The 16,586-nt window shown below is 37.2% G+C and overlaps 1 protein-coding gene across 10 annotated transcripts in view; it reads left to right on the top strand.

The window, feature by feature from the left end:
- Positions 1 to 16,586, top strand: part of LOC139740142 (voltage-dependent calcium channel type A subunit alpha-1-like) — a 280,936-nt gene that overhangs the window by 169,022 nt on the left and 95,328 nt on the right. For 7 of the 10 annotated variants that reach the window (XM_071650722.1, XM_071650721.1, XM_071650728.1 and 4 more), the window contains 8 exons: positions 599 to 791; positions 1,519 to 1,604; positions 6,606 to 6,770; positions 8,629 to 8,716; positions 9,035 to 9,164; positions 9,936 to 10,105; positions 12,477 to 12,509; positions 15,887 to 15,995. In XM_071650722.1, the coding sequence (XP_071506823.1) occupies positions 599 to 791; positions 1,519 to 1,604; positions 6,606 to 6,770; positions 8,629 to 8,716; positions 9,035 to 9,164; positions 9,936 to 10,105; positions 12,477 to 12,509; positions 15,887 to 15,995 (974 nt within the window). The remainder of the gene's footprint in view (positions 1 to 598; positions 792 to 1,518; positions 1,605 to 6,605; positions 6,771 to 8,628; positions 8,717 to 9,034; positions 9,165 to 9,935; positions 10,106 to 12,476; positions 12,510 to 15,886; positions 15,996 to 16,586) is intronic. The other 3 variants (XM_071650731.1, XM_071650723.1, XM_071650727.1) reach the window with 2 other exon arrangements.

The raw sequence follows: 16,586 nt of genomic DNA, 5'->3' as shown, positions 1-16,586 counted from the left end.
GCCTGAGTATACTCAGGATTTATCTTCAATGGGTTAATAAGGAAATGGGATGACAGGACTGGGGGAGGAGGGTATTAAGGACCTGTCTTACTGCTCCTGGTAGGGTCTAACACCTAGTTTCCTAATTAAGTTTAACCCATTACGTACAGGGATCCTGATGGCCTACGTATTAAGTCTGTGGGCATTACAGAATTCAGTAGGCCTATAAATGGGTAAAATGCATTTGCAATAATTTTTACAGATTTTTATTCATTTATCTATTTTGTTTTAAATACAGATTATACCAGTATAGCAAAAAATTACACTTTTTCTGTCATGTTCCCTAAAGCACATACTAGTATGCATGGCTAATGTTGGGGGGGGGGGACCTACTTGCACTGTAAAGTAATGTATCAGCAGTGCATGAAAACACACACATTAGGCAATATGAAATTCAAAATAATCATTGCCAGAGTATGCCAATAAACCAGTTTCACCCCACATAATAAACATATGTACAGAGATATGCAATTTCTTGGAGAGTGGATCTCTTCTTTTTTTCCTTGACCAGTCGCCTTAACCCTCACCCCCTACCAATTACCCCCTTCTGGACGCACAGACACACTATTGAATGTCTTCCTTGCCATCGCTGTTGACAACTTAGCCAACGCACAGGAACTGACCAAGCTTGACCAGGAGGAGGACGAAGCCAACCAGGAGGCGGCGCTGCGTGAGGTCCAGGCCATGCAGGCCGCGCAGCAGACCCCCAACATGAGCCGCCGTGGATCCCCCAGCCCAGACCACCTCCCCATGTGAGTATACTACGGGGGGGCCGGGGCTTTCCCATTTGGGACCACGCCTTCCCCATTTGGGACCACCTGTCGTGAAAGCCTGATTAATTTTGGAGAACATTAATATTCTGGCTTTTTGGGGGGATGGTATTCTTTTGGATCTAAGCTTTCAAATGTTATGCAATTTGTCAACAAGTTGGTTTTGTAATATTTAAGAAACAAATGAAAATAAGAAGAAAATAGGTCATCACATAGATACCATATTTAGAAAATTGTTTGGAAAGTTTAGATGCAGACAGGCACAGATTCAGAAAGGAGATTAAAAAGATTGTCAGTTTATATTGTTTAAGAATTTTACATGAGCTGTAGATATTGATGACTGCAGACTTGAGCTGTCTGCACAAGAATATCGAGTACTACAGTGTGATGTTTTAGTCATTCATCACCATGGAAACCAGTTCTAAACAACATCACATTGCATATCTGTGAACATGTAGAGTGGTTGCTATCAAACCATGCTCATACCCGGTTCAACCCCACTGACCGAAGCCTTGTGCGAGAATATCCTGTTTGGAACCAGCACTGAGCTGCCGGGCACAATATAACAAAAGACTGTGACATCATCACTTTGGTACATGTACTCTATAAAGATCTTCTTTTTTTAATGGCAATTTATAATAAGAATATGTTTCTTATTCTGTTTTTGTTTGTTTCTCTGTTTGGTTGTCTTTTCCTGGTCCATTTGTAGCGAGGATGGCACAAACATTCAGCTGAACGAAATGAACGATCCCAAGAGGATGAATGGAGACCATAATGCTGAGATGGGAGGTGAAGGTAGGTTGAGTGCGAACCTTCCTGGCATTCTCTGTCTCAACAAAAGTTATTGTTTTATTCCTTTTGTCATCGTTATCCCCTTTAACCCTTCAAGTCCCAGAGACCACATTTGGTTGATTGTATTTTGTTTTTCTAAGGTAGAGTTTAAAAAAAATTGTTATGGTCTTGTTGCTCAGACATAATCATAATTTGTTTTGGCTGCAGAGCCTCCAAAACCCTCTTAATTCCTTGATCAATCACTGGATGCAAAATTGGCAACACTTTTATGAGATGAAAGTATATTTTCTCTCAAATTGGCAATCTTCCTTCGATATGAGATATGCAATGAAATTCAGAGGTGCCAATTTAATGATTACCAGGTACGAGATAATAATTTCTACTGCAAAATTTCCGTAAGATTACTAAGTTCATTACTTTGATGCAGCATAGGATGTCTGGAATGTTCCTGTAATTTATGAACGTCCAGTGGCATGTAAACTTACTGGAGTTATTACAATGTTAGAAACAGTTACTGCAAGATTATGAATGATAAAGCCCTGAAATTGTGCAGAAAAGCGTCAAGATTGTTCATAAAGTAGCTATCACACATCTTGCAGACACACTTCAACTGAAGCTTAAAAAGTATATAAATGTAAACTAGTTTATCACCATGATGAAATGCTGACCATATCAAGACTGCAAGTAGTCAATTTTTATAATGCATTTGCTTTAAAATGTGTCTGGTTTTTTTTTTTAGAATCTTTACATGTGAGATAACGTTGAAAAGACCCTTCTTTGTTCTCTGATTGTCAATTTTGCCATTCATTCTTCTATGCTGATTTCTAATCTCGGATAGTTTTCAGTATTTATCTTCATATTAGCTATTTTTTTCTGTTTGCAATGTCAGAAAGTGTTTAAATTTTGAGAATGATGTGATGCACCAGTGTAGGTCTAATGACAAATAATCATTTTCAGATAATTCCAATGTACCTTTCTTCAGAATGGTCTGTTTTTAATTGCATTGGATGCAGTATATGACAGAAACAGAATTTTGTGAACTTCAAATATTCATGTCGGCGAAAGGATGTTTAAGCTTCAATTTTGAAATATTTTCTTTGTTCAGACATTACCTATATGATATATGAAATTTGTATTTATTCTTCACAGACTGTCAAATCTGTGTAAATTTGGTGCCATACATACAGATTCAGATGGCTTAATTATCATAACCTTTTTGGAAATTTAGTAGGCCTGCGAGCAGGTCAGCGTCAATATCATGCCAACATGGGCCGCATGTATTTGACGTGATTATTAAAATACACACATGCGTAACATCAACGGTGGGTCTGCTCGCTTTTCAAACATTTTACTAACTCTTGGCTTGGGCATCGGGCACCCCCTTAGTCATTTGTCATGGGATTGGAATAGATAGCTAGATTTTCATGACTTCCGACGCCTCCTCCTAATTAGTGCCATTCCATGAACTCTAGCTGATGTACATGCCCATGAGTGTGAGGGCTTTTTGGATGCATTGGTGTGTCATTGGAAACTAATTGCATATCTGTAGAAATTAACTTTGGCTCTTTAAGCATCACTGAACCTGAAGGCATTGTCAGAGTTAGAGTCAGAAAGGTGTTAGTGCTGTGTTGGATGAACGGAATTAATGCCTTTCTGCTAGCTTCCATAGGATGAAATCAAAGGTGTATAAGGACATCTATTTTTAAAACATTTTTAAATTCATATGCGACGCAGTCCACTTAAGAAAAATGTGGATATTGTTGTGAGTACCAATAATTGCACTACATTGAAAAGTTTGGTTCCTTTAACATAGACTGTAATTGAAAAGTATTAAAGAGTGCACATACTGTCCGTAATTGTTGTGAATAATCTGCTTTTAAAAAAAGCACACACACACACACACCACAAAAAAAAAAAAAAATGTTTTGCGCCCTGTAGAGGAAACATAACTACATTCATATGCCTCGCAGATGCTTAAAGAGTTACAGATTGTTAATAGTATGGTTTTCATATCAACTGCTGTGTGTTTATGTGCACCTGAGAGGGTATGTGCAAACCTATGGCTGCATGCTTTTAATGCTCTGAGCACACACGGGTATGATGTGTGTGTGTGTGAATGTATGTGAGTTTGCCTGTGTACATAAAATGTGTGTCTGTGTCTGACTCGGTGAGCTTGTGTGTATCATGTGCGTGTGCATGTGTGCAATAGGCTTTGTGGCCTACATGAATAAATGTGTGAAAATGCATTATAGTAATTTTTATCACCATCTTAGAAATAGGCACTCTTGTCATTGACCATGTAGTTCCATCCATTTGTAAACTGCATGTCATACCATTTGAACATCTGGGAACATATCATTATATTCATTTTCAGTACATTCAAACCTGTGTAGAAAGACCATTCGTACAAAAGGCCCCAGAGGCCTTTTAAATGTGGTCTTTGAAAACAGGTTAAACCTTACATATGTCAAATGATATGCACAGTATTATTGCTGAGGGAAATTGTGGAAAATCATGTACCGGAAACTGCTTTAATTGTCAGGTGAGAATGATAAGTTGCCACTAAACCCATAGTGTTTGAGACAACATAACGCCCTTCTCATTCTCAACCGACATTTTGTACACTGCACCCTTGTGTGGGCGGACACTTCTTGAGCAGGTGTTGGGTTAAGCAAAACATCATAACATATAGCAGAAAACGCTTAACACAGGGTGAAGAGGGGATCCATAAAGGGTAGCACAGTGTATCACAACAATGTGTAATTCCTATGTGATACTGTAAAAGTGGAAATTTTCGCAGTTTTGAAATTTTCGCACATTTCGCGCAACCAGAAAATAGCGCGAAAATAAAAGTATGCAAATATTCGTGCTTGCCATATGTTCCAGTAGTTGTTTTTATTCCGCAGAATTAAAAACACGCGAAACTCGGTACCCTACCGAGCGCGAAAATATCCACTTTTACAGTAAGAGGTAATAACTGTAGTTCATTATGTTCATTTCTCAGTCATAGTACATCTGCTATCTTAACTGTACTTCATAGAAAGATTGGGTTTTCTACTGGACCTATCTCACTTTCATAGCCACATGGATTCATGCCCACAGAATTTTACATTTCATGAGGACATAACCAAGTTTTATTCACAACCTGCAAAAATCACTAACAATTCAAAAGCTTAGTGAGATTCATCCTACCTGAAATTGCCCTTTGAAAGTAATGATGATACTAAAGCACAATTTACACTAGGTCATACCGTCATACTAGCTTTGTAGTCAGAGGTAGAACTTAGAAATCCAAGTCCTAGAGTATCATATGGCAAACATGAATAACTTCCGTGTATACCCTGCAAGCATGCATGCACATGACTGTCATTTGAAAAAAAAAAATCTTGCTGGAAGAAATGTTACTTTGATTGACATCCAATTATTTCTATTAATTTTTTGCACATATATTTTTTGTTGTAATATTTGTCAAAAAAGGGAAGATGTCAGGAGAAAGGGATAACTGTCTCTGACACCAAATCCAAAACCTAATCATCTTGAACAGGGGAAGTTCCATCCAAGGTTGAACACAGAGCTCTAACTATATAAACTTGAAATATGTTTTATTTAGCCTTACAAGAAAATTCTTATTTCATATCATCAAAAATATTTAGAGTAAAGAAAATTTACACATTTTGAACTAGGTCACTCTAGTAAATTTAGCAAGTTAAGCTTTCTAAACTATTCAATTGCTTTAGAAATTGTATTTTTCTAACACAATATTTATACATAGTAGCTTTTCCCTGCCATGGGGTGTGCGTGTTATCATACTTGTGTCTCTAGCTGATTTGATTTTGTTGTATATGGGTTGGAATGTTAGTGCTTCAATACAATTGTTTATTTTGTTCCCAATAATCAGCTGATGCCATATACTGTTGAATTTTATTAATGAAAAAGTATTGAGAATACATAAACACATTAAACTGTCTGCAATGCCAACTGCGCAGCCATACCTCCTAAATATCAAGAAAATAGAATCACCAGCTATGTATACCTTCCGCAGAAGGATTTAGAGTGTCTCTCTTCTTCTCTGCATCCATCAAAAACTATATTCTGTTTCTGACCCTGTTCTACCCGGTTAAGTGAATCTGTTCCCAAGATTTTATCATCATCATTATCATCATCATCATCACCCATCCGTGGAATATACCTCATCAGCTCTCTCTTCTGTCTTTCTGGCATCGCATCCCTCGCACAATGATCACATGATCTCCTCTCATTGTGACATCATAGATGAAAGGAATGCATAATGATGCTCCTTGACTTGGTCCACCACTAACACCAGTGCTCGTCGATCGTTGCCATGGCAAATTGAGGCTTCACTAACATGCATGGTACAGGTGCTGGCCGCATCCATTGCATTGCTTGAATTCATCCGGCCCTGTCTGGCATTGAAAGATAATAATAGAATTTGAAGAAGCATTTTAACAAAAAAAAAACAACAACAATGCTCTGGCTCGACATTCAAGTATGATGACAATAAAAACATCGCCTGAAATGTTTGCGCTCTCATCTCAACCAATCTTGGAGGCAGTTATTAGTTGGTTCTGCCTACAGTACAAATGACCTCCTCCTCCTCCCCCTCCTCTTCTTCCTCCTCCTCCTCCTCCCCCCCCCCCTCCTCCTCCTCCTCCTACTCCTCCTGCTCCTGCTCCTGCTCCACCTCCTCTTCTTCCTCCCTCCCTCTTTCTCCTCCTCCTTCTCCTCCTCCCCCTCCTCCTCCTCCTCTCCTCCTCCTCCCCCTCCTCTCCGTCGTCCTCCTCCTCCTCTTCCTCCTCCTCCTCTTCCTCCTCCTCCTCTTCCTCCTCCTCCTCTTCCTCCTCCTCCTCCTTCTCCTCCTCCTCCTACCCTCCACCTCCTCCTCCTCCTCCTCCCCCCAATGACTTCTCCTCCTCTAATAAACCCTTGTGATTTTTGTATGGCTCTCTACTGCACCTGATCCATGAATCACACCGCCCTCTCTAGACAAGAAAGGATCAGGCGCCACCAGCTGGTTCAAGCAGTGCTTCCACTACCTCAACGTTCACGGCATCCCATGGCCGTGTCCAAACTGTGAAAATTGCGAGACCCCCTGTGTGTGTCAGTGTTCCTGCGAATGTCGCCTCAGAAAGCCCTCTGACAAGAAAAAAGGTCTTTATTTCTCGAGACTCACTTCTTTCTTGACCCAATATGTTTGTATGCAGTGGTGTGTGGTTTTTTTTTTCTGCTCCCAAATACTACGCATAGATCACACATGTTTGTCTCAATATTGACAGCAGTTTTTAGTTTTCAATGACATTACACAATTGCATGAATAGACACCTCCCTCTCTCCTCCTTACCATCACAACTTTAGGATATTATTTCCTAGAACTTGGATACAATCAAGCAGGTTGTTTGTTGCCCAGATGGATCAAGTACTGCATAGAAACATTAATGTCATGTTTGATTTTTATTCATGTGTTTCTGCAATGGTTAGGCCCAAGTACAGTAAAGCCTACAAAGTTCAGGGCTTTTTACAGAATGATCATCATTCCATGTACATATTTTTTTTTTCTCCTCAGGATGCCCAGTCAGTGTCTTGTCATTGAATTGCATGACATTGATGTGTTGAGTAAATGTGATTTGATATTAATCATACATCATTAATTTCAGTGCATTATCAAAATACTCCTGATGTGTTATGCCAATTTAATCACAAAATGTCCCTTTGAATAAGAAAACATCAACGAGCGAGGGATGAGAGTTGGTAGTAATGAAATGTGAAGCCCCCTGGAAATATCTGTGATATGTGATGGCATATATTTTCATACATGAAAGGTTCAAGGAGTTCAAGAGTAAAGATGGTAGATAAGGCATGATTTGCAGCCATGATCATAAGGATGATGGTCACAAAATGGCAATGATAATAGTTTTGAAGTAATTATGAGTGTGGAGTTTGTGCAGATGATGAAGATGATGACAATTACACAGGTGATATTGACAATGAGAGTATCTGTACTGTTGGTAGTAAATGATTGAGACAGTTGTGTAGAAGATGTCAATAATGTTAATTGTGGAGATGTGTGCAGAAACCAAGTCAGGCAAAGGCGAGAATAAACAATTCACTTTTTTGATGTCAAAACTTCCAATTTTACTCATTTGTTTTAAAGGTGACAACATAACCATTAATTATTAAGCAGACCTATATGGCCGTGATAAACATGCTAGATACATGATTGTTATAACTATGGAATGGAAATTCCTGTTCTTATGGGTACTTCATTCAATGAACAATGCATGTCACCATGATGCATGGTATATATTTGTAGAATATTTGTTCCATTTGCAAATCTAGGATAGTACATGTACCTTTTTTGAAGTTGTTTATACTTGAAATGTATAAGCATTCAACTTCACAGTCACCAAACCTCACCAATTACTAAAATAGGTGACTACTCCAAATACATCATAAAAGTACGGGGTCCTACCCCTATCCTAACCTTGTAAAGAAAATGTCAAATGAAAATAATCCCCCCCATTAAAAAAACAAAACAAAAAAACCAGACTTTTCAACAAATGGAACACGTGGAAACTGGATACCATAATATTGGAACTAGTCATGGATGATATAGAAGATTACTCAATCAGGGATATAGGCACATTAAATGATTGTATAATGATAGTGGGGAAACCATGGACATTATTATCCATGGGAGGCATGTCATAAGCATGAGTGTGGCCCATAAGGGCTGACAGAAGTTAAGACTGTTACCATTTGATCCCATTAGGGGCAAAGATGAGACCATATGAGAGGTGTGTGGTGACGGTCTTGTAGGACTGAAATCTTTGAAAGGTCAAAGTAAAAAGCAATCATGTGTTATCAATATGTTTGAATTTTCAGGTGCTAGTGAATATTCATTAATGAAAATCATAGTTATGTAATGATGAACCTTCATTTCTTAGAGTAAGAAATTGAAAATGGCATGGTGACATTTTATCCCCTACTTGTAACCATGACTTCATGATAGAATCCGAGGTGGCGGAAGAAGAATCTGGATTCCAGCCCAAGCCGATGGTTCCGTACAGCTCTCTGTTCATCTTCAGCACAACTAACCCGTAAGTACTTGACTACTCCCTTTATAGAGTCATTCCATACTGTGTTCAGTTTTTTTTAATGAGGTGATTAGACACTTCTTATATGAATTATAAAAGAGCATACAATTCTTGGAGGAATTAAAAGTTTATATGAAAAAAAGATCAGTTTTGAAATGGCGCAGTTATCCAGAAACAAAGTGGTCCTAATAAAAGGTGGGTCCCATCTTTTATTAGGTGGGACCCACAAGTTCATGTGACCATCACTTTACCTAAATCATTCAAAAAATGGTGAAAAATTACATTTTGAATGATTAATTCATGGCATTATTTTCTTGACAGTGTTCGTCGCTTCTGCCATTACGTTGTGAACCTGCGCTACTTTGACACCATGATTATGGTTGTCATCGCTCTCAGTAGTATCGCCCTTGCCGCTGAAGATCCTGTCAACCCGGATGCCCAACGAAACAAGGTGAGCGCTTTTTGTGAATCATTGCCCCCATAAAATTTCCAGATTTTGCTATCTGTGCTGCTTGCTTTCTGAGATACTTTACATCACGATAACAGGAAAAAAAAAACTTAGAAAGAGACCTAGGTTTCTTGACACTCTGGTAAATTTTGTAACCAACAGTACAATGTCTTCGAAAAATTTACGGATGAAATTTAAATTGTATGAAAGCTGTAAATGTCTTTCAGGATTTGGCCTTAGTAATGATGTTTTATCGGTTTGAGGTGTTTGTGATGTTACATATCAATGAAAATGATTGCAATGATGATGATGATGATGATGGTGATGATGGTGGTGATGATGGTGATGATGGTGATGATGGTGATGATGGTGATGATGGTGATGATGGTGGTGATGATGGTGATGATGATGGTGATGATAATGATGATGATAAGAAAAATTATATACCACAACATTTGCGAAGGTACTTCCTGTCAATTTTTGAAGATTATCAGAAAAATGACAGGAATTGTGATGATTATAACAGCAATATATCATGGCAGCGAAAACTTTCATCCTGTGTTTCACTCTGAGAAGAAATTGAAATCTGCAAACGTCTCTCTCTCATCTATCCTTCCCCAATTCAAAGAGAAGAAGATGACAGATTTCTTGGTTTTTATCCTTTCACTTCAAGTTTGGTAGCTAAGACATTCTCCATCTTATAATTTCTTGACTCAAACCTTTTCACTCTATATTTTTCTCTTTCCATGATATATCTTTTTCTCTCTTTCCAAGGTCCTGGAGTACTTTGACTATGTGTTCACCGGTATCTTCACTTTGGAGCTGGTCCTGAAGATTCTAGATATGGGCTTCATCTTCCACAAAGGGTCTTACATGAGAGATCTGTGGAACATTCTAGATGCTGTTGTTGTAGTTTGTGCCTTATTCGCTTTCATCTATCAGGAGTAAGTGAATCAGCCACTGCATAACCTACAAACCACCCTGCATTCTGCCCATTTAGCGTTATCTCCCTGCACTTATTTTGTTAACCGCTTGAGTCTCAGGCACCATGCCTCTTTTGTGGTTGCACCCTTCTTTATGGGTTGTCTGGTTTTTGTGAGGTATATTGTAGAGTGTGATTTTTTCTTGGTTTATCCCTTTGCTGTTTATCATATTTGTTTGTTTTAAGTGCGAACTTGCAAAGGCCTCTTTAATTGTTAGATTATAATTGATTCTGGAATTGACAGCATATTTGGGAGATGATTAAATATATTAGTTCTTAAAAAGTTTACCAGTTCTATCCAATCTTTATCCAATGTAGGGCATGCTGTAATGAAAGTAATTTCCAAGACATATTCCCCACAATTTTAACAGACTGTGTGGCAAATTGCTTGCAATTAGGTGTTGTTAAATTACTTAACTGTTAATGACATCACGGAAGGGAAGAAAGATTTTTGATGGGTGCAGATTAAGTGGATGCTAGAAAAATGAAAGCTTGGATGATTTAAAAACATTTGATACTTATTTTAATGAAACAATTCCTTAAAGGACAAGTTCACCTTCATAGACATGTGGGTTGAGTGAATGCATCAATATTAGTAGAACACATCAGTGAGAGTTTGAGCAAAATCGGACAATCCGTTAAAAAGTTATGAATTTTTGAAGTTTCTGCTCAGTCACGGCTGGATGAAAAGACTACTATAGCTTGTGATGTCACATGAGTACAACGATATAAAGAAAGAATAAAGAAAATTCAACATATTTCCATTTTCCTCGCATAACAAAAGAACACTCGACTTCTCTCTTTCAGAAGGCAGGGGGAATAATATTACCCTTAACATACGTCAGTAGCAAGTCGAAGAAATGTGCACTTTATTCAAAAAGTAAAGTTTTGTGAAATTCTCTTTTTATTTTCCTTATATAGTTGTACGCATCATACACTGTAGTAGTCTTCTCTTCCAGCAGTGACTGCGCAGATACTTAAAATATTCATAACTTTTGAACGGATTGTCCAATTTTCCTCAAACTTTCACTGATGTATTTTGCTAATATTGCTGCATTCTCTCAATCCTTATGTATATGAAGGTGGACTTGTCCTTTAATTTGTGGTGTGAAGACCTATACACATCATCAGATGTCATCATGGAATATACAGAACCATAATGGAGATGACCTATGAATTATCTGATAAATAGTAGATAAAAGAAAATGGAGATAGATAGAGAGATAGACAGACATACAGATAGATAGATAGAGAGAGAGAGAGATAGACAGACATACATATAGATAGATAGATAGATAGATAGATAGATAGAGAGATAGACAGACATACAGATAGATAGATAGATAGATAGATAGACAGATAGACAGACATACAGATAGATAGATAGATAGATAGATAGAGAGAGAGAGAGATAGACAGACATACAAATAGATAGATAGATAGATAGATAGATAGATAGATAGATAGATAGATAGATAGACAGTCAGTCTATTAACAGATATTAGTATGAATACCTGAATGGGATCCATTTCATAAAGGTTTTTGTGATCATTCCAAGTTCCAAGAATTACAGTAACCATGGCAACAGTCAGCAGACATGCAACCATGCAGCTGTGAGCATGGAAGTCATCACTGTGATGACTACAAATTACAGAGACACAGCAAACACCTCTAAGAATGATGTACTGAAACCTGCACGTGGTTTGAAGTTACAGAGCATATGATTAGTATGCGCCACTGTGTTGCCAATTTGAGCATCAATGGCCATAGAGGTTAGACAACTAATGATGTGATTGCAAATATAATTGAGTTAAGATGATGTTATTAGTTTGAGATATTTTCAATTAAAACTGCTAAAGAACAAAGGAAATAATGAGAAACTTTCAGATATTTTTAATCATTAGTTAAAGAATATGTCTTGTCATGTATTAACAAGTGAGGTGTTATTTCGCTCTATCTGATAATGAACTTCTTTAAAATGTTTTAGAAAATGGCATTTAACCTGTTTTTTTTATCAGACTCAGCAATTGTAAGAAGACAGATGAATCTCATGAGATGTTTAAAAAATTGCAGCAAATTGCACTGACCAAAAGACTGTCAAAATCACACAAAATTACGTATTTTGGAGAAAACGTCCCATCTCATCTTAGCTCCGAGATTTTCTCTAAGTTCATCTTCCAGTTAATCATTAAAGTGTCCCCTGTCAGTCAGACATGGTAGGTGATGGTGAATTTATGCCAGTAACCACATCATTTGTGTCAATGTGATGCATTGTTGTAAAGTGTTTTGTCCTTCTGTTATGTTGCCTTTTGTTTTTCACCACACGTTTAAAGAACCTCTCGTAGTGCGATCGACGAGTTTGAGAGGTAATGAAGATCCAAAAATGCTATGCCCCACAACCTTTTATATCTTCTTCGGCAGGGGCACTAATCAATTGGTATTAACACGAGGGCTCAACAGCAGTAGAGGAAATTTGAATTCAGCGCATATACACCACCAGCGCATCAAACATCCACTTCAGTACAGCTGATGACCTAACTATTTTTTCTCTGCTCTCTCTCTTTCCTTTTGTAGCAGGGCAAATCTGTTACCTTTGAATTCTGCTATATATTTTGTAGGATATTTTATTTGTCCCTGACAAACTCACCAGGGGGGTGTTTCATAAAGCTGTTCGTAAAGTTACGAACAACTTACGAGCGACTGGTGATCAGTTCTGATGTGCTATACTTATCAGAATTTCCATAATGCAGCACAAGAACTGATCACCAGTCGCTCGTAAGTCGTTCAAACTTTACGAACAGCTTTACGAAACACCCCCCAGTTCATTGATGGGAAATTTGACACTCTTCCTCTGATTAATTTTAAAGGGTGTGTACAGTTCTGGTCGAGGTGAAGATTTAGCTTTTAACGTTTTGTGAGATATTCAGAAACCACTCTATGAGATGTCAAAGAGCATGTAGTTCTAAGGGGTATCAAAAGTTTATTCGATGAAAATCGGTTTTGAAATGGCTGGGATATCCAAAAACAAGGTGAAACAAAGAGATACTAATAAAGTTGGGGCATGTCGCCTTTTATTATTATCACCTTTTGGGATATCTCAGCCATTTGAAAACCAATTTTCATCAAATAAACGTTGAATCTTTCTTAAAATTACATGCTCTTTCATATTTCATAAGGGGCTTTTCATTATCTCACTTAGGAATGTTCAAAACATGAATCCCTACCTCAACCAGTACTGTACAGTCCCTTTAATGCACAAATAAGCAAACAAATGGGATGAAATAAATGAATTGCTGAGTGCCTGCAACAGCAGTTCTGCACACTGTACCATTGTTAATTGCCCTCAAATATATCTTTTCTTTTTGTACTTTTTGCCACCCACCAATGGTAGGGTTTCGTAATAAGATGCTGCAGCACCTCGAAATTATCCCCAAACCTGCTCATGTAGCATATTCCGCTCATAAATCTTGCATTAACGAGTAGGATATAAAGGTCGATCTGCTTTGCAGTAACTTCTTTGCTTGTAGGAAATAAGAAAAAAAAAAGTATAAATAGTGTTTGAAAACACAGCTGTGCATACAAAATGAAGCAATAATATAATAGGATTTTACTGACTTTGCCTACTATGAAGAAAAAAAAAACATTGTGAGAGAGCATTAGCAATTGTAGACATATTGCACAATGTAGAAATGCTGCTTCCTTAAGCACAATCTGCATTACCTGAAACAGAGCTGTACTGTAAGATTCCATATTTCTTAATGACCAAGGATTTATTAAAATTAGATTGTTTCCTGTAAAAACTCTTAGAAATCATGTTTATTAAGAAATGACAACAAAATACTTCATAAATTTGCTGTTGTCTTCTAAGCCTAAAATGTATCTTTTTTTATTCATTTTACACTAATTATGAAAAAAAAAGCTAAATAAAATTTGACACTGTTATACTGTAAAATCAGAAATTTCAACATTCATTTTGATTTTGCATATTTTGCAAGATCCAAGATTTGAATTTGCATTAAAATGAATGTGAAAGTTCTTGTCTTCATTATATGCATTGGCTGCCAGTTGCAATTTGCAAAATTTTCATTTCGCTGAAAAAAAGGTCATCGGCTCCACATTGCAAAAAAAGAAACAAAACAAAACAAAACAAACCAAACCAAACCAAAAAAATTCATATATTCAAATATTTCTGGTTTCTGGACTATGTCATTGTACTTGTTAGTGTACAATGTACACAAATATTATACATATCTATTGTGTGTGGTGAAATACCACTTTATTTTAGTTGGTCATAGCATACATGTGTAGGCAACTCAATCTATGGCGGGAAAGCAGGAGAAATGAAAATCCAAACATATGATATAGTTTTTATTGCGTGTTGTAAAAACTGCTAAGGATTACATAGGCCTATATTTCACAAGAGCAACTGAACAACTCACAGTGTAGTAAGAATTCACAGGAAAAAAAAAACGACAAAAAAAAAAATCAAAATTCATCACAAACCATGAGGTTGTTTTATCTGTAATAATCCTCAGGCAATATATCTATGACTTGTTTTGGATAATGGACACACTTGTCAGAAGAAAGCTCTTGCAGTTGAGCAGTAAAAGCTACGAAATAATGCAGCATACCTTCATAATCCATGCATATAAAATGTAATCATGCATATATGCAAAATATAAAATAATAGGGCTTTAATAGCTGTCTCATGGTTGTGGCCTTGCATAGCTATTCAATAATTAAAGTATACAGAAGTCACATTGAGTGGAATAGAACTACTAACTCTATGCCCAGTCCATTAACTCCGTCACTCTCATTTGCTATTTGTCTATATCAGTGGCGGATCCAGAGGGGGGCGCATGGGGTGCATGCCCCTTCTTTATTTTTTGTTAAAACAAAAGAAATATAAAGGAAAAAAAAGGGGAGCATGCGCCCCCTTTAATTTTGTAAAGGCGCCTTCCCTTTACCGAATTCCTGGATCCACCCCTGTTATCAGACACATCTGTGGACTTTGAGTACATGGATGTAAACCTGTTGAAGACTAGGCACAAGTATACAAGGGCAGGTGTCACTGGTTTTATAGCAAAAGCTGTTCATCCTCAATGGGTTAACCATTATGCATGGTGTATATGATTCCAGGCAAGCCTTAAACATTGAGCTTTTGTTATATAGAAATGTTTTGTGTTATTCTTCAATCTTACATTAATTATGCTGCCTCCATTTACAATCATCTTCATTGTTATAATTGTCATTATGAGTTGTGGTTGACTCAATCAACATAATCCTAGCACAATCTTATCGCCAAAGATGCTACATTTAACTTATGTCATCATCATTATCATCATATCTTCATCATCATCACCATCATCATCATCACCATCATCACCATCATCACCATCATCACCATCATCATCATCATCATCATCACCATCACCTTCTTCATCATCATTACTTATAAAATTCACCATCTCTATAGATTATTGGTATTACCACCATGATCAATACCACTGTCGACATTATAACCAGCATTAGAATCTGCAACAACGCATTGCATTCCACGAAGGATCACATTATGATAAGAAACTGTATGTTGCTGCTCTATCTCCTCCTGCTCCTCCTCCTCCTCCTCCTCCTCCTCCTCCTCCTCCTCCTCATCATCATCATCATCATCATCATCATCATCTCCATCTTTGACCTTGTCTGTAATATTGGTGCCGGTTTTTACTTTCTTGTTCCCGAGCAGTACAGGAGGCGAATCCAGTGGAGCCAAGAACTTGAACACAATCAAATCCCTGAGGGTTCTAAGGGTGCTGCGACCTCTGAAAACCATCAAACGAGTCCCCAAGCTAAAGGTAAGACTTGTGCTCCATGATTTGTAACCAGTTGAGGACGTACTGATTTTGCTACAATACACACTTCCCATAGACACCTGCCCAAGTATACTTGGGATTCATCTTTAACGGGTTAACAACACAAACCTCATTTGTAGTTAACCGCAGCATAGAAAAAGAGAAAAAATTCGTCATTTCATTATGGTGCATATTGTCAATGGGGTAACAAGACCTCATATCTCAAAGTCATACATTTTTTTGGAGAGAAAAGAAAATAAATTTTTGCAACATTTGTGCAAAAAACCCCCATCAATTTTGATATGAAATAATGTAGAAACATTGTTTTTGATTACATTGATAATTGTAATGTTCTAGAACTTAAATCAGGTTTGTTTTAAAATAAATCATTATTTGCATTTGAGTTTGGAGGTTATTGGATGTATGCCATTTGAGATACAAGGTCTTGTAATAGTCTTGGGATGATATCCAGTGTATTATATTTTATGAATTTTATGCAACACTCATATTATAATCATGTATATGTATATCATATAAAATCATTATATTTCACAGGCGCAGTGAAATGCTCTTACTATCAAATTACATGAATGC

This window comes from Diadema antillarum, unplaced genomic scaffold (assembly GCF_040938485.1).
Source record: "Diadema antillarum isolate AM-2024a unplaced genomic scaffold, OU_Dant_1.0 seq00000837_RagTag, whole genome shotgun sequence".
NCBI lineage: Eukaryota > Metazoa > Echinodermata > Echinoidea > Diadematoida > Diadematidae > Diadema > Diadema antillarum.
The sequence above is the reverse complement of the archived record's forward strand: the minus strand, read 5'-3'. Positions and strand labels throughout refer to the sequence as shown.